This window comes from Fusarium redolens (assembly GCF_020744475.1).
Source record: "Fusarium redolens strain MPI-CAGE-AT-0023 chromosome Unknown BKA55scaffold_7, whole genome shotgun sequence".
NCBI lineage: Eukaryota > Fungi > Ascomycota > Sordariomycetes > Hypocreales > Nectriaceae > Fusarium > Fusarium redolens.
In genome coordinates, this window is record NW_025763670.1 from 669,019 (window position 1) to 691,000 (window position 21,982).

Below are 21,982 nucleotides of genomic sequence, written 5' to 3' on the forward strand. Positions count from 1 at the left end.
GCCAATCGGGTTGTTGGCCCAATTGCACTAAAGTCTCCTTCGGTGGTAATTGTTCAGTTTGCCGAGATCCGGCACTTCAGGAACATTCCTGTTTGTCTCATCTCACATGATGTTGAATCCCATGCGGGGTGGAATCAGTCAGTCTGGGGTGGAAGTGGCGCCATTCTAAGAAGAGTTTGGGACGAAAGTTGATACTCTGGGGAACCTAGTCACCCCGCAAGTTGATGCTCTGATCGACGACTATAAAAGTGGCCCTCTTGCTCTGATGAACAGACATGTTATTCAACAGCTATCAATTAATTATCCCTATCTCTGCAGATTTCAGAAAGCATCATGGACCGCAAGTCTGATATTGAAGACCAGGTCAAGCAAGATGTTGAACACATCGACCACCTCACACCGCAGGACTTTACTCGAAATGCGAATGCCAAGTATGTTACTCACCAGACATTATACAGCTGCTGACATCAGCAATCTACAGAATTCGCAACCCTCTTGCCGGTATCTCTCGAGCCGACCTGCGAACTCAAGTCAATGCCTTCTGTCAAGACTATGACTTCCAGGACAAGATAGACGTTTTCTACCGTGGTGCACTCGCAGCTCAAAACCCGGCAAGCTACGAGAACATTGAAGAGCTAACCGACGATGATAAACGCGCCCTGGAACGTGAGGCAACTCACAAGTGGCATCTTCCCCGTAGCCTCTACCTCGGCATTGCTCTATGCTCTCTCGGCTCTGCTGTACAGGGCTGGGACAACACCGGCGCAAATGGAGCAAACCTGTCTTTCCCTCAAGAATTTGGCATTGAGCATAATACGACCTTGGTCGGTGTCATTAACTCTGGTCCAACTCTCTTCGGTCTTCTCAGCGCTTGGGCAGCTGATCCCATCAACAACCGTATTGGCCGGCGAGGCGCCATTTTCTTGACCGGTCTATTCTGTATCTTTCCGGTGCTTGCTCAAGCTTTCACCCAGAACTGGTGGGGACTATTGATCTGTCGTCTCTTTATGGGCTTGGGTATGGGTATTAAGATCTCGACCATTCCTGTTTACTCTGCCGAAATTGCTCCAGCATCTATCAGAGGCGGGATTGTCACCAGCTTTCAACTATGGGTAGCCTTTGGTATCTTTGTTGGATTTTGTTCAAACCTCATCTGGTATCGTATCGGAGACCTTGCTTGGCGCTTCCAGCTTGCCGCGGCGTTTGTTCCAGCTATCCCGGTCGTCATCTGTGTTTGGTTCTGCCCCGGTATGCTATCACCTTTCTTCGGCTGATACCTGGACTAGTGGACCTAATCTTCTTCACAGAATCGCCTCGTTGGCTTATCAAGAAGGGCCGCTACCAAGAATCTTTCAAAGTCTTCTGCCGCATTCGCAACACAGAAATGCTAGCTGCGCGAGATTTGTACTACGCTCATCGCCAAATCCTCGAAGAAAAAGACGCCTTCGGCGGAAAGACACTCGCGCGTCGAATGTGGGAGCTCGTCAGCGTCCCTCGCCTCCGCCGAGCTACAGTTGCATCGTCTTGGATCGTAATCTCACAGCAGTTCTCTGGAATAAACATAATGGCATTCTACTCGTCTACCATCTTTGCCGCTGCAAACTACTCCACCAGGGACTGCCTTTTGGCTTCCATGGGATTTGGCCTTGTCATGTTTATCTTTGCTTTCCCAGCTGTCTATATGGTTGACACGTTTGGACGCCGGAACTTGCTGCTGGTTACGTTTCCTAACATGGCGTGGTGCTTGCTGGCGGCAGGGTTCAGCTTTCTGATTGACAAGGACTCGAGTGCCAGAGTTCCCCTCATCGCCTTCTTTATCTACTTGTTCACAGCCATGTATGGACCTGGTAAGTTGAGCCCGCATTCCTCAAGTCGCTAGAAGCTAACTGTATAGGCATCGGGCCATTGCCTTCGATTTATTTCTCCGAAGCATTTCCACTGTCTCATCGAGAAATTGGCTCCGCCTTCACCATCTGTGTCAACAACGCGGTTGGTAGCGCTTTGACTTTGACGTTCCCTTCGCTTCTAGATCGTCTTGGGCCGACTGGAGCTTTCAGCTTCTACGCAGGCCTCAACGTTGTAGCGTTTATCGTGATATTCTTGATTATTCCAGAGACCAAGTAAGTTAATAATGATGCTATTCGATACTTTCATGACTGAGCAAAGTTTTACAGACAGCGTACTCTGGAAGAGTTGGATTATATCTTTGGAGTTCCGACAAGACGCCACGTCGCGTACCAACTTCGACATTGGCTGCCTTGGTTTATTAACAGACACGTCTTTCTTCGGAAGTCAGCTACGCTTGAGCCGTTGTATCAACTGGATTAGAAACGCAAATTCTACAGATGAATGGTGGTGAACAATCGAATGGATGAGAAAGTGGGCAAAATAGCTCCATAATTTGATTTTTAACTGATTCTACGTGTTTCCGTCGATGTCTGCACACCAGGAGCCAAGCATGCTGACTTGCTATCTCTGACAAGTGCCATGGAGTTACCGAGATTATTATTCCGAGCGGAGATACTTTTGACCAGCACCCGTTTCGGGCGCGTTGCATCCTTGTTTATTGAAGCGTGAGCTGACTGCAAGTTCAGATTGATTTGTTGCCATCTTCTGATGCCGGCCACCTAGTAGCAGTTCCCCTCGTAACAATTGATAGTACAATCATCGCTGGTTCCACGTCAGTACAGCTTCGGCCAAAATACTGTCATACATACGCTGTATCACCACATGTCCATGTTTTCTTGTTACAGCACTGCCTATCTGTTCCTACACATGTCGCATTGCCGTGATCAGGGCCACAAAGACCATTGTAGGCACGAAGTGGTTCGGGAACTTGTAGAACATCAGCCATCTCCACAGAGTATCACGCAGCGAAGTGTGGCAGGTACTCACATCCTTCCACGCAATATCTGATATTGGGTTGAATAGTATTGCAATCATCATTCAGTCTAGGATTCAGCTCATAGAATGTGTCTAGAGTGATGTGATACTTCTTGATGATGGAGTCGCAGGCGCTAGAATCGACATGAGGCCCAGTGAGAGTGCTTAGTCGACAGTTGATTCCACCGGGAGCCATGGCGCTAGCTTTCCAGGTCGATGGCTGGCATTCGTCGTCTGATATGACCGAGTTCACGAGAGCTAAGCCAAGAAGTGATAAACGTACAAACGAAGAAGACATTTTGGAGGGAGATATTCGACGGTTTCAAAAGAAATTGACGTTTGCTGACGCAACATGTTTATTTAACAATGACTGTTCCGAAGCTCACACTACGTCCCTCATTGCACTTACCAACAGCTACTGGTACTACCAGACCAACACGCAGACGAGGTGGAATGGGGCTAAGCTCTAGATGAGACCCACCCAAATGTGTTGGTCGTTGCAGATCATGAAACAAGTGTTCCCACTTGCAAGACTCTGTGCCCCAAGCCACTTTTTGCGAAGAAAACGGAATGGGGCGATGTTGGTGATCCCGAAATGAACAGGTGTTTCGGTCAGAGAGGAGATGTTATGCATGGCTTTGCGCTCTTTCTCTGATGCAAATTCCGAGCCGCCGGATGCGCTGCCTGGTGTACACTCCCGGGTGCATCCCTGAAGTGCGCAGTGAATTAAACTCTTGTATGAACCATGGCTTAAGAGATATCTTGTACAGTTCCACAGAAACCTACATGGGCGGCTGGGCCCAAGCGCCTCCACTCCTTTGTGGCAAGGTTGACTGAGGTAAGAACTTGAGATTAGGCTTCTGTAGGCTCTGTGATATGACTGATTTCGTCGATGGTGTGCACACTTATAAAGTTTACCCTTGAAACAGGTCATCATTATGACAATGCTGTGTTTGTTCTGACGATCGCCTACAGCTGGTTCTGTACTAGTCTAAAGAAGCACGTCGTTGGGATACATTTCCTCTAATATCTGCCAGATCCGACGTCGGTTGGTAAAGCCACCAGGGACACTGAGGCCAACTCTGTCAAAACTCCATATGCCCTCGTCATCCTCGAGTGCTCCACATGGCGAAGCCTCTGCTGGACTCATGACCTGCCTTGCAATCTTCTCCCAGTCCCATTGTTCTGATTTTGAGTCCCCTGTAGCAGTCTTTTCATGGATAACTTGAGTGTCAAGGTCCCAAAGAAACGGGACTTGGAAAAACACTTGCTTCCACATGGACTGGGGCATGATGTAATTGCATTCTAGAGGGAGCTGACCGTGAGGGAGAAACAAGCAAATGAGATCTTTTACTTCTTGTGGCAGACTCTCAATGTGTTTCTTGAACTTGATGAGTTTGCTCGGTAGTCGACTAGAAGCGTCTGCTGCGGGCTCAAGGTTTGCGATGAGCAGCGTGCTCAGGTCTGGAATTGTAACGGGATCTTCATCCCACTAGACAGAAAGTATCATTACATATCAGTTAAGAGTTCCTAAATTTCTAATGAAAGGAGGATCGAACTTACCCAACCATCCCAATGATCTCCGTATCTGTGAATATTATGCGACGGAACGTAATATCGTTCAAGGCCAACGGAAAACGGCTGGCCGGGTTGAGAGTTGGGTATTGGAGGAGTAAAGTGCATGCCTACCTTGCAGGGGTCCTGACTGATGACTCTAGCGCAACGGCGTTCAAGGGTAAGCCAGAGGTCCCCAACAGATTTGACTCTGGCACGAAAAGATGTTTTCATAACGCGATTCGCGAGATCGTCGCAAGCTGCATGTAACCCAACATACATCACCCCTACCCATTCTGAAGGATTGTCTGACTCTTCGTTGACATCATAGCCAGATTGAGGACAGACCTTGCGATTCTCGGGAAGTAGAACAAGAGAACCACGATGGGAGTTGGCTTTGGCGGCGTAGCGAACGACTTCGTTGTTAGCTACCTTTAGAAACGGGGGTGATTCGGACAGGTCTGGCCAATGTGGGCCAGCCAATGCGACGACATCGGCCTTCCAGTCCTCCACGCCTCTAAGGACGATGCCGCAAATCGTGCAGTTGATACAATCAGGGTTGTGTGCCATAGTCGACAGCAATGAAGGTGAAAAGTAGAGAATAGTGAATTAGAATTCAAGACGATGAGACAGAACGCTCAAGCATGATGGAATGAATCGTAGGTACGCTAGTCAAGACGAAGAATACGGCCGAGAATAACCCTGTACCGTCTGTTGGTTCTGGGGTATCAAGGAAGCAAATGGCACACTATCAATGAAACGTCGTGAATATTCGCAGCGTGATGAAAACCCCTCATTTTGTGGAGATGAGGGACCTTGGGCGGATATACCCGTATGACGAAAGAAGCTAAATTTATTGTAAGAAATAAGGCGCGCAGAAATGCGACTGCGCCTGGGCCAACATAAGTTCATCACATTGCTGTTGGTGGCAGACAAGGCAGACAACGATGGCACGATCAATTCCCAGCACAATTCCCTTTAATTTCTCTCCACTACGGATCCGAGTCAGCCATTTTCAATCCAGTAACATCCATTTGAGTGTGTCACAGTAAAACGAAGGAAGGGACCTGTAAAGAATTGTCTCCACAGCATTGTTTCAAAACAAGACATGCCGCAAGCCAACAATGTTTATAACTACGATCTGATCATAGGCCTACGTCTATACAACCTTTATCCTTAACTAATCCATGATCGATGTGTTGGCTCTAGATGCATCAAAGACTCCTCTTATTTCCTTTTAGCTTTGGGTGTACGGCGACTTCCATTCAGAGACAGCACTGCCAATCCACAGTCTTCCAGTCCTTGGGCCAACTTATGGCCTTCCTAGGTTGCGGTGATACTGTAAGGTGAACCAGGAGACCCCTTGTTCACTATGCCGACCAAGAGTATTATCCAATGGTACCTGTTGGGAGAGTGGACGGAAACTTCGCCTTGTCCTTGAAAGCTCTAGTTCCGATACATAAATCACAAGACGGCATTATATAGTAGACAATATGGTTTATCGTATAGGTTCTCAATTCTGCAACCGCACATTCGTTTGATTTAACAGAAGTCACTCTTTTCTTGTCAATCTTTATCACAATCTTTCCTTTCCTTGCATCTCCCACCATGAGGCAAGCTCTGCTCCTGGCCCTTTGGAGTACGGCAGCGTTCGGTGGCCCATGCAAGCCATCCAGGCCCTCTCCATCGTCCCCTAATTCGGGGATGCCTGGCGCAGGTTACCCTGTGCTCCCTGGAGCTCCATCCGCGGATCATGACTTGACCCCTTCCAGTCGAGGTACTGCATTGCAGACTTCAACAGCGTCACTCAATGACGGCAATGGCAATAGTAAGGCGTCTACCTCCGAGTCAAGTTGGTCTTTATCCACACGAGACTTCGAGTCTGTTCCTATTGGGCTTCCAGGACATTCTCTGACAGTCGATCCTGTTTCTCCTACATCACCTACAACGTTAGATGGTGAAACCACGGGAGAAGGCACAAACATCAACGAGTCTTCCAAAGCTGTTCTCAGCCCTAAGACGTCTCTTGATGGACCTGACTCTACTGGGGGAGCTTCGGAAACAAGACCAGACACGGTGGTTTGGAATACTTCTGGTGATGCATCTGTTCCATTTACAGCGCCGAGCCATGGCGAGCTCACTAAAGATATCCCAGCTACTAGAATCTCTACCACAATTGATCAAGACCTTTCTGGTGAAATTTCCAGTACTGCAATTCTCTCATCAGAAGGGTTCAGAACCACCAAAGGTTCTCCAATGGATACCACTGGCGAATCACTAGCCATCTCGGGTGGTCATGATGGCTCCCTGCCACGCACTACAGCGTCATTGCCGGAACTTCCCACTTCTGGCGTGGATAGTTCAGCAATTAATCACGCGCCTGTTCAAGATTCGCCTGCTCACGTCACCCAGACCGTCCCAGGTGGCAGGACCAACGGGTCCCCAACTGGCTTAGAGACACTGGATCTCAACTCTGAGCTTTCCTCGGAAGCTCTACCTGGAAACACTGTTTCAACTGACCAGACTTTTGACCATGGCGGCTTTTCTTCAGCATTGAATTCTGGGGATTCTACTGAAGCTCAATCGTTGACGGACCCGACAAACTCGGGTGGTGTACCGAGCTCGACTACAGAACCTCAGAGTACCATGACTGAGTCTCCGGATACATCAGCAGATATCTCCAGCGGTCAAAACGGGGATAGCAGCGCCGTGTGGACAACTTCTCTGAATTCAGAAAACACTTCAATGACAGTCAACACATCTGAAGGCATCCGGCCCTCGGAGATGGAGTCTGAGCAACCGAGCACAACGGCGAGCACCATTCAACCAACTACCGAGGAGGGCGATGCAACATCTGATACAGGTCGCAGTGAACAAGAAACGACTCCCGCCGATATTTCTTCTGAAGGTGAGTTGCCTTCAACTGTTTTAGGGCTCACTGCGACAGACGCTGCTGCTACGACCGAGTCAGATACCGACGTTCCTTCGACGGTGATAAGTACAGGGATACCGTCAGTGACCACTGATCCTCCAACCGCCACAGTCCCTACCGGCACATCGCTTTCAGTTGTCACCGAGGCTCCGCCGGATTTCACTGCAACAACTGTAAGCGGTCATCCCGAGTGGACTTCCAACACTTGGATCACTACTACCTCGGATGGCTCCTCTGAGCCAACTGTCGTTCCAGTTCTTGTTGGCTGTAAGAATTGCGGCGGAGCTGGCTCTGGCATCGTACTCTTTCATTTCCCCAAGGCCACTAGCACCTGGTTCAAGTTTCCTGGTCTACCAAAGTTCTCGTTCCCTTGCGTCCCTCCAGGATGCACGACAGCTCCTGATACCTCGGATAGTGGCGAAGATGGTGACGATGAAGACGAGGATGATAGTTCTTCTTCTGTCACATGCTCTGAACGTGCTACTGCCACCGATTGCTTCGTAGCATGTACCACATACACTGGACCAGCAGGGGCAAGTATCACTCCAGACTGCTCAACGACCTGCACCAAGACACATACAGGATGCAGTGTGATTGGTACAACAACAACATCTTCTGCCCAAGCTTGTGGTCCTTCTGGAGACAGCGAATGCAGGACGTGTCAGACATCATTTGACGATGACCTTGGCAGTGAGGTGCTTCAGCGAAGGAACATAGAACGAAGAGGTGGCGTTGATATCCAAGAGACAATTGGAAAATGTTCGTGGAAAGGTATGCCCATACCCCGGAGGGAACCTTGTCTTGAAAAACGAAGCGCAAATAACTTCCAAGAACACTGCCTTGAATGCAATCAAACGGTGGTGGCGAACAACAAAGGACAGTGATTGCGTTCCGTCTCTGAATCATATCTCGGAGGCTCAGTTCCCCAGAGGCCTACCGGACGCTGAAGGACCCTCCATTGACCATGTATATGAGAAGAGCATGCTTTTGGACTTTTGGAATCACATTATCGATCCAAATGCCGCTGGCGTTGTTGGAATGAAGACAGGATCTCCTTCCAAGATCAATTGCGACGATATCAAGTCGTATGGTGGTATCAACTCTGGCACAAATCTAATTCAGAAGGTCTTTGACGCTTTTCCCAAAAGCTCCAATAGTATTAATCCCGGTGCTGCCCAGTTTGTTGAGGACTTCATTGGCATGGACCAGTGGACAAATGGGATTGCCAAGGTGAGATCTCGCTTGAATGTACAGCAATCCATGTCCATATGCTAACATCTCATTTTAAAGGCACTTGTTACGACTCCGGGAGAGATCAAAGGCCTGCTGGCGTCTAGGACTAAGAAGATGGTTGATACAAGTATGGCGTTAAGCGACGTAAAAAAATGGATTCTTCCGAAGCTTGATTTACTCGAGCGTATGGGTATTGGTGTCGAAATGTTCAATTACCAAGAGTCAATTGATGCGATTGTGCGGCAGAACCGAAGAATCTACGCCAGGCTGTAAGTGCCATCCTCGTTTCAGCTAGGGAACTTTTCTTCTAACTATTGGCGGTATTGCAGTGTTGATATGGACGATAATGCAAAGAACTGCATGAACGATGACGCCGTGAAGAACAATGTCTGGTCATTTGCCGCCAAGTATAGGGACTACATGGATAACAGATTTACCGGCACTGAAGACCATTCCATCAACCAAGCTGTCGATGATGCGAAGGCTCAGCTGCTCTCGGACTTGCAAAATGATGTTACAAATGCTGGCAACAACCCCAATGTTCCTGCAGCTGACCTCAAGTCCTGGCAGGCCAGGTTGAGCAACATGGCTGACCCTAACCGAGCTTGGGCAGTGACGGGTGTCACTTGGGACTGGTCTTACGTATCAAAGCGAGGCGGGTCTGGGCTTTCATGCGATCGCCCAATCCCTTCTGTTACATCTGAAGAGTCCACTACCTTTGCCACATCGACGAGGATGACTTCCGGCGAGTCTACGACTGAGGAGGCAACTTCCTTCACCGACTCCACGACGACTTCTTCCTCAGAAAACTCTCCCTCTGTGACAGAGGATATCCCATCATCAACAACTCAAGACGACGCCGGCGAGTTCACAGATTTACCAACGCTCACCCAGCAAGTTCCCGAAGCAAGCATCTCCACACCAGAGGGCAGTTCATGTGCTGAGACTGCTACTTACACCCAATGCGCTCTCGGTACAGGTGGTCATGGACAAGCATGCGTAGAGCGAGAGACCTGCCGTTCATGGATCAACACCGAAACCACGAGCACAACAACATCTCCAACCCCAACACTCGCGGAACCAGACCCCTCCCAGAACGAGAAACACTGCTACGATAAAGGCCAGAAGTCGAACTACGAGGCCATCACCTACGCAGCTGAGTCTTTCTGTCGCAAGGTAGCCAACGACAAGACTCAAGGGCCAGTGTGGTCGAACTATACGCTTAATGACAAAGAGCAACCTAACCAAGGATACCATTTCAAGCTTACTTTGACCGTTTATGAGGGCTGTGTGTGGACAGCGGACTACGATGAGTGTATGCGTTATATGCGTGTTCCCATCGATAGCTGTGATTGCTCTGCCAAGGGGAATAAACAGGGTGGTTGGGTCGAGAACAATTGCATCTATGCGAAGATCGACCCCAACAGCGGAACATGAGGGAACATGAGCTGCTGCTTAGAGGTTTACTTGGATACTTTAATACTTCTGATATATGCCATATACATTTGTAAACAAATCCTTCGTGTCTAGTCTCATGCGTTGGGCTTAATACGGTTTTCCTGTGACTCGATGATTGATCACTTTTTTCCGACGGCTTACAAAGTCAGATACCTAGTGCACCGAGTAAAGATTGGGTGAGCAAGAATGGAGGGCAAGAGAAGAAGCCAAAGAGAAATGCTCATATTATCCTAGTATACAATCCAAACACCAGATCCAACCGACCACGACTCGCTCTCCTCCCATGATTACATGACCTTCATGCCCATGGCTGTGTTGCTCGCCATACCAGCCAACTTAAAATGCTGCACCATCTTCGCCGACCCAGAGCCACCCGAGACATCAAGAACAGTTACAGCGGCCTGAGTAGTACCGTTACCAGGTGAAAGAGCATAGAGGAAGTTGCCAGAAGCAGCCAGGTCGATCAGACCAGGATCGCCGTTGCAAGTCAAGTCAAGCTCAGATACAACGCTTGCATCCTCAAGGCTCATCTCAACAACTCGGTTACGGCCGACATCTGTCACGAAGGCAGACTTGGTAGCGGGAGAGATGGCGACCCAGCAAGTGGCGGTCTGGCCTTCGACTGCTCCCTTAGCAGCGGTGGTGGCTTCGCAGTTGTTGGGATCGACATCGAGAATGGCTGCACCGAAGGAAGCGTCTGTTGCGAAGACCTTAGATGTTCCGGGGATGACCTGGGAGCCGAATAGCACAGCTGTCCCTTCAGGCGAGCTGCGAGCATCCTGCTTGCTCACAGCCGCAACTCCATTGTTCATCTCAACATTGGCAACGGAGATAAAGCCAGTCTTGTTCACAGCAGGGTCACCCTTGACCATAGTGAACAGCATCGACTCATCTTCGGAAAATAGTACTTGCGAAACGGTGTTGGTAGGCCCGACGGGAGGTGTTGTTTGACCGAGATCGATCGTTCGCAGCTCGTCCATGGCACCGAGTCCTTGTCGCGAGAAGCTACTGCAAGAAACACCAGCCTTGGCACCAGTTGAACCAACACAAACAACTCCATTCTTGGCTGAGGCAGCAACGGTGTTGGGGAATTCACCGGGGACTTGAACTGGCTTGCCGACCATTTGTAGTTTCGTGGGATCGGATCGCGAGACTTTAAGCATGCTGAGAGTGTTGGAGCCGGCGTTGACAGCGAAGATGTTCTAGACCAAAGTTAGTAAAGAGTCAATGGCATCTGTGAGTATGGATACACTTACGTTACCTGCAATTGTCAGAGCAGACTGGCTGATAAGAGCATCAGGCGTAGCGGGCTTGCCATCTGCATCAACAGCTATAGAGCCTGCACCTCCAGTCATGGTGACTTTGCCCTTAGAGAGAGTACCATCTTTGCCAATTGGGATCGCGAGAACACCGTTGGTCTTCTCATTGGTGAGAACATAGATCGCCTTGCCCATCATGGCATTGCTGTTCATTCCGGGCTTGCAGGCTGGGTGGCTGCTAGCTTCCTGCGCAAGCCACAGTAAAGCTGGGAGAAGGAATCCTGAAGAGAACATGTTGTCTGATGTGCTGTGTTGAAGTTGGTAAGAGAATGTAGAAGAAAAGGTTAAAAAGCAGACCTGCTGCAGAGAGTGAATGAGAGAAGAGTGTTGGGTGATTGAATGAAGATATTGAATGAATTGTCCACGGCTCGTGATCATCTTTATAACAATCTTTCATCCAAACTTAACATCTCTATTTACTCTATTCGCAGGGATAAAGTCCCGACATCGAAGTAATCTGAATTTCCTCTTTAGGAAAGGCAAGATTTTCAGTGCAACATAAACGGCCATAGTGAAAGTTCCACTTCCTGAAATGTGAAACCATGTTGAAGAACCATCCACAGTTCGGAAACAACATAATGCGACTTGGTAGCCGTGCTGCCAGCTAAAGTGAAACCGGGGTGCGATAACCCTGTTTGGAAGTCAGATCTGTGCTTTGTCCTCCGTAATCACGATTTCCATTTTGGAAGCGCCATGGTTTTACTGTATTTGGAGACCTTTTGTAGGCAGAAAAGTAATAGTTGAACCTCAAGGTTAGTCCTTCTTCATTTACTACTTAAACAATTTAATCAAGGGTCTGGAAAGGGACCTTGTTGCCAGACGATAAATAATTTAGTAACAGGGATGAAATCAAAATCATGTACATATGGATAACCTTATCATAGAAGGTTATCAGATTATGTTGTCAACTTCACAGCTATCGAAACAAATTTAACAGACTCGCCAATGAGGTTATTACGCATCCTTGTAAATAAAGAATATCTCTTCACTACCTATTCGGTATTCTCCTTGAAGCATAATATCACAGCCTTTTCGCTAATCCCTCTCAGTGTCAGGGCCAACAGGAGTAAGACGAACCTTTCCCAAATAGGAAATTCTGATATTCTCATCTTTGGTGCCTGAGAATGAGGGGACGACACCGAAACGCCCCCGAGACAAGGGTCTCACCCAGCTAGTGCTCATCAGAACCAATGAGAACAATGCTCACCTGTTGACTAATCTTGGATAAGAAACAACAATGAAGCAGCTGAATTGGAGTCGTTGTTCTCTTCATCTTTATTGATCTTTCATCATTTTTACCTTTTTCGCGTTCCTCTTCGCTTGCGTCAATCACACAATGACTGACAGAATCTTTCGAATTTTTAATCCTGGTGGTGAGTTGGAGTTTTTTGCTAATCCTTGTTTGTACGAGCTACTGACCATGGTCAGAGCCCAAGGAAAATCCAGTAGAGAAACGAAGAGCGCAACTGCGACGCGCCCAACAGTAAGAAACTCTCGGTGCACTGTCTTATATAACCATTTTTAACACCCCACTCTTTTAGATCCTACCGTGGACGAAAGGATAAGTACGCGAGGACGTTGGAAGAAGAACTAGCAAAGTCCCGGTCGAGGGAAGCCGAGTTGGCCCGTGAATGCGAACAACTCCGTGCAGGTCTTCAAAATGCCCTTCAACAACTATCCCAAGGTCCCAATTCGACCGATACTGGATTTAGAGAAATCACATATCCAGTCAATGACTACGCTACTCCATCCAGAACAACAGGGTCGTCAAGCGGCGCTTCTCCAATGTATCTGGGTGACCCAGGCTACCAATCAGTGGACATAGTGCCTTCTCCACAACTGATATCACCGTCTTCGTTTGGTGACTTCTCTGACCCGTCTGAAGGCCATGGGGCTCTCGTTTTGTTCAATCAAGGATACTCAAGTCATTCCCGCGTGGGCGAGGTGGATCAGATCATTGCAGGCATGGAGTTTGTCTTAAAGTATGTCCCTCTTACATATTATCATCGAGTCTGTACTAACACACGACAGAATTGAAGAACCTTGTCTGGGCCATCTCCACGGAGACGTCAAAAAACCTGACGAACCTGGCAATCATGCCCTGACTGCGACGGCTCAACTCATGGCAGCCTGCGGTGATACATCACATACAAATAACCCACGTCTCCCGACATCGCCAACCTTTGGAAATACTCCATCATCTATGTTAGAGCGACTGTTGACATTAGCGCCTGACTTGTCGAATGAGGATGAGATGACGCCAATCCAGGCGTGGAATAGCATCCGGTGTCGGCCAAACTTTGGTGGATTTAGTACAAGTAGCTTGGGTATTCTTGCGGCGAGGTTGATGAAGGCTGCGAAATGTCACGGGTAGGTTCATTCAGATATCATATTCTGAGGTAGCTAACAAAGAATAGATTTGGTGCTGCGATAAAGCGATCTGTTTTTGAAGGTCTGGTATATGAGACCCTTGTTGCTGGACAAACCTTTTAGTCATAATATTTTTGCAACTGCGATTGAGACTACTGTATCATACCTACATCCTATTTTGACTGTCCTATCAATATCAAGGATCACCCTTTCATTTGTCCATATTGTTCGCGACTTGGGCATGGGGGCCATGCTGTATGTATTTTCCAGCGCCATGATAGTTGTTCGGGCAACAAGGTGCAGTGCTCGACAGTTCGACTCGGTGTTCATTGTCATCGCGTAGCCATAGCTGACCAAAGGCTCGAACAAACTCACTACGCCAGGTTTAGCAGCACAGATACGAACCATGCCACACCCTAAGTGACAGTGGCATATGCTCAGAACTCTTATTTAATCCCGCCAATCGCTCCTCTACTTCTTGTCAAGCTACCAACCCAAGACTTCGGTCAGCAACACCAGACAAGCAGTAAATCATTAGAAAACAACAACTTACGCAGCCGTTTACCCAACCTGTTCGGACAACTGAATTCACTCGCACGATGGAGTTCTTCTTATCACGAAAGGCTATATTGGAGCGCGAATTAGCAGAAGTCAATGCCACCATTTCGGTTCTCTCTCTAACACGCGAAAATGCGGATCAAGCGGATATCGATGCCGCCATTGAGGTTCTTTCTGAAGTACTTAACCAGGACGAGAACGAGTACGAAGTGGCTGTGGATGACCCCGATGATACTTCTCTCGACCTTCCGGACTCTTTGGATACTACCTCTGACGAGGAGGATATAGGGATGAGCGAGTCTTCTCCCCAGCAACCACTTTCCAAGCTGTCACTTCTAATCAATCCAGCAGATCTACCAAGAGATGGTCGATATGTGGACACAAGGCTCAAACAGGATGAGTGGCTCTTGGAAAAGCCTGATCGGTGCCTTTCGCGAGATGTTCTTTTTGCGATGTATCTTGCTGTGACCAAAAATCGGCTTAATTCAGTCGACTGTCCTGTCATCTTTCTCGCCCACCCCGGCGCTGCACACTGTCCTATACATCAAACTTGCACTCACTGGGAGCTAAGGTGGGAGGACAGGCCCCGACGAGAACCCGGATCCATTGAGTTGGAATTGTTCTGCCTCGACCCTAAGGCCCGCGAGAGGTTTGCGGGGCCTAAGTTGTGTTTCTTTGACCACGAGCATCGTCAGCCTATCAAGTGCGAGCCATCCTACCTGTTCAATGCTTTGAAGCCTAATTTCAGCAGTCTCAAGGCAACTAATCTTGATTTGGTTTTATTCCGAATGGTTGAACCTCGTAATGAGTCCGGTGATGAGTTGGATGGTGAGGCGTATGATCAGAAAATGGCTTTCGGGCTCATGGATCAGTATGGCCGCCATTTTGTAACTGTGTTACGAGAATGAGAAGGTGATCAGGATCACTTAAGCTGGCTCTTATCTGATATTAAAGGCTGGGCTGCGGGGCGATTGTTTCTTGAGATGGCGTTCTGGTTCCATAGAGGGTGATAGTTAGTTGAGATGGCTTTTATCTAGTGGAGAAAATCATGATGGCATAGCTGTGCTTTTTGTTATACCAAGATAGCTGACGGAATCTTGTGACAATTCGTTACAAGGGGCACAAGCCGAGCAGAGCTTTGATACTTCTGCATTAGATCTATCACTTGACATATTTTACGTAGAGAAAAATCCAAATATGAAAGCGCAATTTCCAACAACCAATGATGAAACTTTAGGCCTGTGACTTTGAAAGACGCCTTTGTATTGAAACGACGAAGTGTAAAATTTTCATTATATATATTCTTTTTAATTATCAGTATAATTAACCACTGGCTATTATGTTATCCCTGTCGCCGTCTTCATAGAGAGATTACACCTGGACAGCAGGAAATTCTAAGACGCCTTGTTCCAGAAAGCTACAAAGTTACAAATCCAGTCATCGATCTAGGATTTCACTCCCAGATTTTACGCAAATTCGAGATTTGCAGGCCGTAACTCCTAATACTCCTGCTTAATACTTGTGACTTCTTACTTCCCTACAACGTTGAACCCGGGCTTGCATTCACAAGCCCCTCACTCCAAACCAGCTCTTCCCATCTATTAGGCTCGCCACGCTTGTCCTCGCTATATTTCAGCCCGATCAAGGTAGGCAATTGATGTATCATGAAGCAAGTGGTACACATGAGGATTAGTGGCATGGATGTTGTGACGAGACGATTTCATTATACTGCTTCCAACTTAGCCACCCTAGTCCTCCCAGACACCCGGCTGGCTCCCGTTGGCAGTCCTTTCTTTCTGTCCCTGCCAATCCTCTATATTTACACCGTCCCGTCTTAGCTAGATTCGTGAAAGAAGGGTTCATGACTGTAAAATTCGTTTCAAAAATCCGGGGATCTCCTCTTAAGATATACCAGATTGTATTGCAAGGTGCAAGCTTGATGCAGAAGTGGGGGCAACATCTTTTCTTGGAATTGGATACAGAAACAATACCATATACCTTAGACTCAATACAAGTTGTGAAACAATTGTATCTCTTTTCTGAAAGTGCTAGAGAGTTGCTCCCGATGGTCTCGTTGATTCCAATCCTACCTCCCATGCAGAGGAATGTCCCAGATTCAGCCACGTTATGCAATCATACGAAATTCACTGAGTTCTCTTGCAAGATAAAGTCAAAGAGTAACAGCTTCAACTCATGTGGTCACGAAGCCACTCGACTTTATCCAGGTAGTGGCGTAAATACCGAGTTATGTCTTCTCGTTTCCTATTGCTTCAGGTACGAGAAAGTAACAAACCTCTGTTTTTGGGGTACAATGTTACGTCACAGGCAGATGATTACCAAGTCCGGCATATCAGTGATGGAGATTTGCGGTCAAAGACTCTGCTTTAACGTCTACAGTTACTCTAAGAGTTGTTGCCGGGGTGTCGAAAGTCTTGCCCGTCACGCCATATGTGAAACTCGTTCGTGTAAGCATTGAGATGTTGCGGTAATTTGAAAAGGATTGCGGAGAATGACTCGGGTATATCCCGCTCCGCATTGGTGTTGCATATGTATGTTGTCGGAATCCTCGGTCATTGGCAGAACCTTAATGCTCTCCCAACGGGATGCATACCCGGAGGCTGGTAACATTCTTACAGGGACTGAGGGACATGACTCGAGCATTTGAGTAATCAATTAATCTATGCGCGATTGGTTCATTCTATTTCATCTGCGGCAGACTTGACCAGACGAGCAGCCGAAAAACTTATAGGGGAATTATCAAGTTATTGGGCATGCTACCTCGACTGTCTGTTTCGTGTCTTGATGAGATGTGATTCTGGGTGAGAGACGCGTATCGCGCGTCTGACTCGGGTTTATTGGCTCGGCAGATAAGTGGGATGGCAATGGGATAATTGTATGACAAGGACGTAGGGCGGCGCAGAAGGCCCTGGTCCTTGGAAGCTTCACAAAGTCTAAGTCGAACGATATTTCGCAAGTAGAAAAGCTTGCTATGCAACGTGCCTGAATCTCTATTGAATTTAGTACCTGTAAGATGTCAGACAGTTATTCCATAGTTTACTCTTGTGTAAAGTTCTCGAGGGACCAAGAACCAAAGCTAATGAATCGTAGATCGTGTGATATTGCCAAGAGTGAGGTTGTCCATGGGTCGGGCCGTAACTAGCGATTCTGTACTCAGGTTAGCTTCACGAGCCCCTGCCTCACAGTCGCGAGTCTCGGGGAAATCGGCTATGCTATCTGGGTTATGAAGCCTTTAACTTCACAGGGAGTAAGGATCTAGGTGCATCAACTTCATGCAACCTGTAAACAGACTGCAGTATTATGAAATGTCGTCTAGCGGAAAGCAATATCCGGACACGAAGGGACGAAAAGAACAACAGTTCTCAAGCCAACCTTCGGCAATTCATCAAGACTCATCATGTAGGCGTTCTCTGATCGAGCATAAATATGGGAATCTGGGCCCAGGTTTGGAGCCTGGATCATCATCTCCAGCAAACATCATATCTTCAAACTTTCTAAGTGGTCGAAAACAATAACTACAGACATACATCATGAGTCTTACACATATTTATAAATCCTCACTGAGAAGACCTTCCTCACCCTCTCTCATCACTCGTTATATGATGGTCCGCAAGATGGCCTCGGCTGCTGCTGCTGTTGCTCCTGCTCCTCAGCCTCATATCCCCAACATCCTCGATGCATCTGGTCCACCCCCTGGTCACTCCGTCACAGTTGGGAATCTCCAGACCTTTATCCTACCTGAGAAGGTCTCCAACAACGAGGCCAACCGCAAGCTCGGCAAAGCCCTTGTCAAAGCCTGGCAGAAAGATGGCATATTGCAGATAAGCATGACACCCGAGCAGCACGCACTTTACAAAAGTGCCAATTATGCTAGTAGACGCTTCTTCAGCAAGCCTTATGCTCAGAAGGCTGCTTGCGTTGACAGTCAGACTTACTCTGGCTATATCGCTAGTGGTGAGGAGCTCACTGACGGTATTGCTGACTACAGCGAGATATTTACTGTAACCAAAGACCTTGAACTTGATGAGCCGAGGGTTGTTGCAAAGTGGCCATGCCATGGTCGTTGTCCCTGGCCTGACTATGAGATGCAGAACCCCATGCAGCGTTACATGCAGAATCTGGGGGGCGTTGGAGAAACGCTCTTGCAGCTCACTGAACTGGGGCTTGACGTGCCTGAGGGATCACTTACCAATTACACTGAAGATGGGTGGCATCACCTAAGAATTCTTCGGTAAGTCTCGAATCCTCATTTTCCGTGTTGAGTCAGCGTCATTAACAATTGTTGCAATAGCTTTCCTGCCATTAATAAGACAAATGGCAAGGGTAAGGAAGGAAGAGGGATTGGATCTCACACTGACTACGGACTGCTCGTTATCGCAGCAGCTGACGATGTTGGAGGCAAGTACTTCAGATGACTCTCGCCGATAGCCCGTAGCTAACCCGTTTTCTCGAAGCTTTGATGATTCGTCCTCCATACAGCGATGAAAAACTCGCTAATTGGGAATCGAGCGCTGCCGGCTTCAGAGAAGATGATGAGAGATGGGTCTTCGTTCCCCCTGCAGAGAATGTCTTCACCGTCTTCCCAGGAAAGTTTACGTCCCGGTACACGCGATACCTACTAACCGTCTTTGGCCTTTAGGGGACATGATGCAGTACATCACCAACTCAGTCCTTCCCTCAACCCCCCACAAAGTCGGGCTTAATCTCAAAGAGAGGTTTGCTTTTGCTTACTTCCATGAGCCAAGTTTTCAAGCAGTTGTCAAACCTGTCCCGGGCTATGATGTTGGCCAGGAGCCCGAGGATGGAATCCACTATGGCAAGCATTTCACTAACATGTTCATGAGAAACTACCCTCAGCGCATTACTACGCAGAGATTGAATGATGAGGGTCGCTACAGGCTCCTGGAGCAGGAGAGCCTTCAAACCATGGCCCCTTGAGGTCAAGGAAGCGGGATGGATAGATCTCTTTAAATCGTCTGACTCAATTGTGTTTTCCATGAGATGACTTAAAGTGCACAAGCTTGTATCTCGAACTTGACAGGAATGACAGAAGAGAGAAGGGCTCGTATACAAATCCATCGATTCTTCGTGAATGAATTGACAGGCTGCTCCCATCGACATTCGCCTGAAGTGCATGAGTGTACTTGGGCACCTCGCCAACCAATGTGCACGATCCTTTGTCGAGTCACTCTTATCACTCGTCACCAATCCCCCCGTGTATCCTCCCCATATGCCGATAACACTCTTCACCATCTCTAAAGGTTTCCAAGCAGAGCCAGCAAATATCAGTTCCACAGGCCGAGCAGTTTACATGAAAGCAGCCTTCATCTTTCTGTATGTGCGTGTTACATTTAGGACAGTCTTTAAAGCCCAGCTCTTCCTTTGCTTTGAGAAGTTCTGCCATGCCACCAGACGCGTTACCCTTGTACTGTGCGCATGTCTTTCTCGGGTGCGAGACATGGCAACTCGTGCAGGTTGCCGTCATGCATTTAGCGCATGTGAAGATTGGCGGGATGCTTGTTTCTGATTGAGCGATGCGGTATACTTGAGCGCATTCGGGTGTTGGACAGTAGCGGAGCTGGTCTTGGTGTCGACGCATGAGGAAGCGAATGAGGCTTCCAAGACATTCTCGAATATCTCTGATAGAAGCAGGTTCTGGATCTCCAGTAATGGAATGGCTTTTTTACAATTTCCTTTGTCTGCAACGCACTTGATGGAGAAGTCGCCGAACATGGACGCTTCTACCAGACACATATTAACAAAGCAAATTGTGCAGTAGACATGTCCACATGAAAGCGTGAGTGCTTGATCGGCTTCACATAAGCAGACCGCACAGTCGCCCTCGGCAGCATTTGTCGTCCTTGGATGCTCAGCATTGTGCCCCGTTGAGCAAGGCTGAATTTCTTGCAAAAGCTGGTCAAGATCTTCGCAGGCTGGCAGAAACCTGTCCTCCGGGCCGAAAACTCGAAACTTGGAGGATTTGATGTCGCGAATGATAACAACTTCGAGATCCCCTTCAATCTTCTGAAGCTCTTGTAGGCCTCCCTGTCTGCTCTGAAATCGGGAGACCATATGTTCTTCCCGTTGAAAGTCATTGTTCTGCCGTTGATGATATGTTCGAGCGCCTCTTTTGCTTGCGTAAAAGGCCCACGATCTTGGCTCTCAAGCTTCAGAACTCTGTAGCAGCCGTGCTCGAGGAGAGAAGAGTAATTAACAAATTGTCGTTCCCAATCTTTTCGTAGCGACTCGATGCTGTCTTGAACAACACAATAGACTCGTGTCGAAACCCGGAACTTTACCAGATGGACATGCTGAAGGTAGAGTTTTCCTGATGGGTTGAACGGTAAGTACGTGCCATTCAACTGCGAAACTGCATTCAGGGCTTCAGATTCTTCGATAAATCTGGCTTGCGCCTTGACTCTTCTTGCTGTGGGACTTCCAAACACGTCCCATCGTTCCAAAGCGCCTACATCGTATAGCAAGGACTTTATCATGATCAAATCAATATCCAAGTCCGTTTCGTAGCTCGGATGACCCATCTCAACATAATAAAGCGCTTCAGACGGGGAAAACATATCTGTGATACCCTCCGAAGTGACACTAGCCACCAAACCCTCCAGGTCCATCTTCCATGGCCCATCCTTTTGGGCGGCATCCATTGCGGCAGGGATTTGGGCTATGACTGGCAAGCCACCGATTTTGAGTTCCTGGTTTCTGAACTTGTAATACGACTCGAATGCTTTTGCCGGAAATATAAAGTGGAGAGTCACATTCCTTGTCGGTCGATGCCATGAGCAGCGCACGTTCTTACTGTCAACGAAGCCAAATGATGATCCATCTAGCAATGGGGCCGAAATTTGGTTGACTTCCAAATCAGGTGCTCGTATACAGGTGCGTAGTTTCCAACAAGCGGATTTTGCAAACTCAGGATCCTTGACTTTGATGATTGCCATTCCATTCCGATTTTTCACAAGCTAAATGAAGTCAATGTCGCTTATCGATACGGTGATGCCTACATCAGCCAACAGCTTTTGCACCGATCGTGCTGACGAACCCAAGGGCAGATAGCGCATTTGAATGGCGAAAAAGTCCGAAAGAAGAGAGACTATTGTGACAGCCGCTCCATCTCCAAATTCGACCCAAGCACCTCCGAGCTCACGAGTCCACTTTTCAGTATGGGAGTCATGCTTTGAGTGACCATTAGCTTTTAGGTTAATCACATCGCTGAAGGATAACGACGTACCTTGGGCTCCTCCGACCACTCAGTGTTGGGCTTATCGTGAGTAAATCTGCAGGTAACTCCTCTCTTACAATACACTTTGGCGAAGAAGCGACATGCTTCTCAAGGAGGTGGGGGTCCCTCATGGGCAAAGCGACAGGCTGAACCGTGATGGAAGAAACCCTAAGCGTAGAATCTACAAGGTTCTCTCTGTTGACGCTCTCGACGTGCATTGACTCGCCTATGAACCTCGTGGTTTTGCAGGCGTAGTTGTTCGACGAGGAACGGGAGATCATCATCCCCAGGGTCAGTGGGACGCTCAAAAATATTGCCCATGCTTCGGGATACGGGATATTGTCGCGTGGAAAATCTCTCAGCTCAAATGAAAAGTGGTGTCGTCACTATATAGTGAAATACGGTGGCGTTGCGGTGAATGTT

General features: G+C 48.0%; 8 protein-coding genes across 8 annotated transcripts; 4 read left to right on the forward strand and 4 right to left on the reverse strand.

Annotated features, from left to right (window-relative positions):
• The first annotated feature begins 187 nt into the window (after positions 1-187).
• BKA55DRAFT_566111 (uncharacterized protein) lies at positions 188-2,396 on the forward strand. Its single transcript, XM_046192589.1, has 5 exons — positions 188-431; positions 482-1,248; positions 1,308-1,847; positions 1,895-2,120; positions 2,175-2,396. Exons 1-5 carry the CDS (start codon positions 334-336, stop codon positions 2,326-2,328), a joined length of 1,785 nt encoding a protein of 594 aa, XP_046049944.1. The 5' UTR covers positions 188-333; the 3' UTR covers positions 2,329-2,396.
• Positions 2,397-2,627: 231 nt separating this feature from the next.
• BKA55DRAFT_689199 (uncharacterized protein) lies at positions 2,628-3,181 on the reverse strand (the record flags this gene model as incomplete). Its single annotated transcript, XM_046199322.1, has 3 exons — positions 2,628-2,670; positions 2,718-2,835; positions 2,896-3,181. 3 exons carry the CDS (start codon positions 3,179-3,181, stop codon positions 2,628-2,630), a joined length of 447 nt encoding a protein of 148 aa, XP_046049945.1.
• A 693-nt stretch (positions 3,182-3,874) lies between these two features.
• On the reverse strand, positions 3,875-4,671 carry BKA55DRAFT_510547 (uncharacterized protein; the record flags this gene model as incomplete). Its single annotated transcript, XM_046187617.1, has 2 exons — positions 3,875-4,375; positions 4,447-4,671. The coding sequence occupies 2 exons, from the start codon at positions 4,669-4,671 to the stop codon at positions 3,875-3,877; spliced, it is 726 nt and encodes a 241-aa protein (XP_046049946.1).
• Positions 4,672-10,347: 5,676 nt separating this feature from the next.
• On the reverse strand, positions 10,348-11,415 carry BKA55DRAFT_509220 (uncharacterized protein; the record flags this gene model as incomplete). Its single annotated transcript, XM_046187510.1, has 2 exons — positions 10,348-11,262; positions 11,317-11,415. The coding sequence occupies 2 exons, from the start codon at positions 11,413-11,415 to the stop codon at positions 10,348-10,350; spliced, it is 1,014 nt and encodes a 337-aa protein (XP_046049947.1).
• Positions 11,416-12,660: 1,245 nt separating this feature from the next.
• On the forward strand, positions 12,661-14,270 carry BKA55DRAFT_613271 (uncharacterized protein). Its single transcript, XM_046196681.1, has 5 exons — positions 12,661-12,752; positions 12,808-12,862; positions 12,921-13,361; positions 13,411-13,749; positions 13,797-14,270. The coding sequence occupies exons 1-5, from the start codon at positions 12,716-12,718 to the stop codon at positions 13,870-13,872; spliced, it is 948 nt and encodes a 315-aa protein (XP_046049948.1). The 5' UTR covers positions 12,661-12,715; the 3' UTR covers positions 13,873-14,270.
• Positions 14,271-14,348: 78 nt separating this feature from the next.
• On the forward strand, positions 14,349-15,215 carry BKA55DRAFT_689204 (uncharacterized protein; the record flags this gene model as incomplete). Its single annotated transcript, XM_046199323.1, has 1 exon — positions 14,349-15,215. One exon carries the CDS (start codon positions 14,349-14,351, stop codon positions 15,213-15,215), a length of 867 nt encoding a protein of 288 aa, XP_046049949.1.
• A 2,724-nt stretch (positions 15,216-17,939) lies between these two features.
• On the forward strand, positions 17,940-19,263 carry BKA55DRAFT_593374 (2-oxoglutarate-dependent ethylene/succinate-forming enzyme; the record flags this gene model as incomplete). The annotated part of the gene is made up of 4 exons (XM_046195542.1): positions 17,940-18,556; positions 18,617-18,723; positions 18,780-18,901; positions 18,979-19,263. 4 exons carry the CDS (start codon positions 17,940-17,942, stop codon positions 19,261-19,263), a joined length of 1,131 nt encoding a protein of 376 aa, XP_046049950.1.
• A 256-nt stretch (positions 19,264-19,519) lies between these two features.
• On the reverse strand, positions 19,520-21,880 carry BKA55DRAFT_593375 (uncharacterized protein; the record flags this gene model as incomplete). The annotated part of the gene is made up of 6 exons (XM_046195543.1): positions 19,520-19,903; positions 19,951-20,228; positions 20,270-21,299; positions 21,330-21,512; positions 21,569-21,663; positions 21,745-21,880. 6 exons carry the CDS (start codon positions 21,878-21,880, stop codon positions 19,520-19,522), a joined length of 2,106 nt encoding a protein of 701 aa, XP_046049951.1.
• Positions 21,881-21,982: the final 102 nt, after the last annotated feature.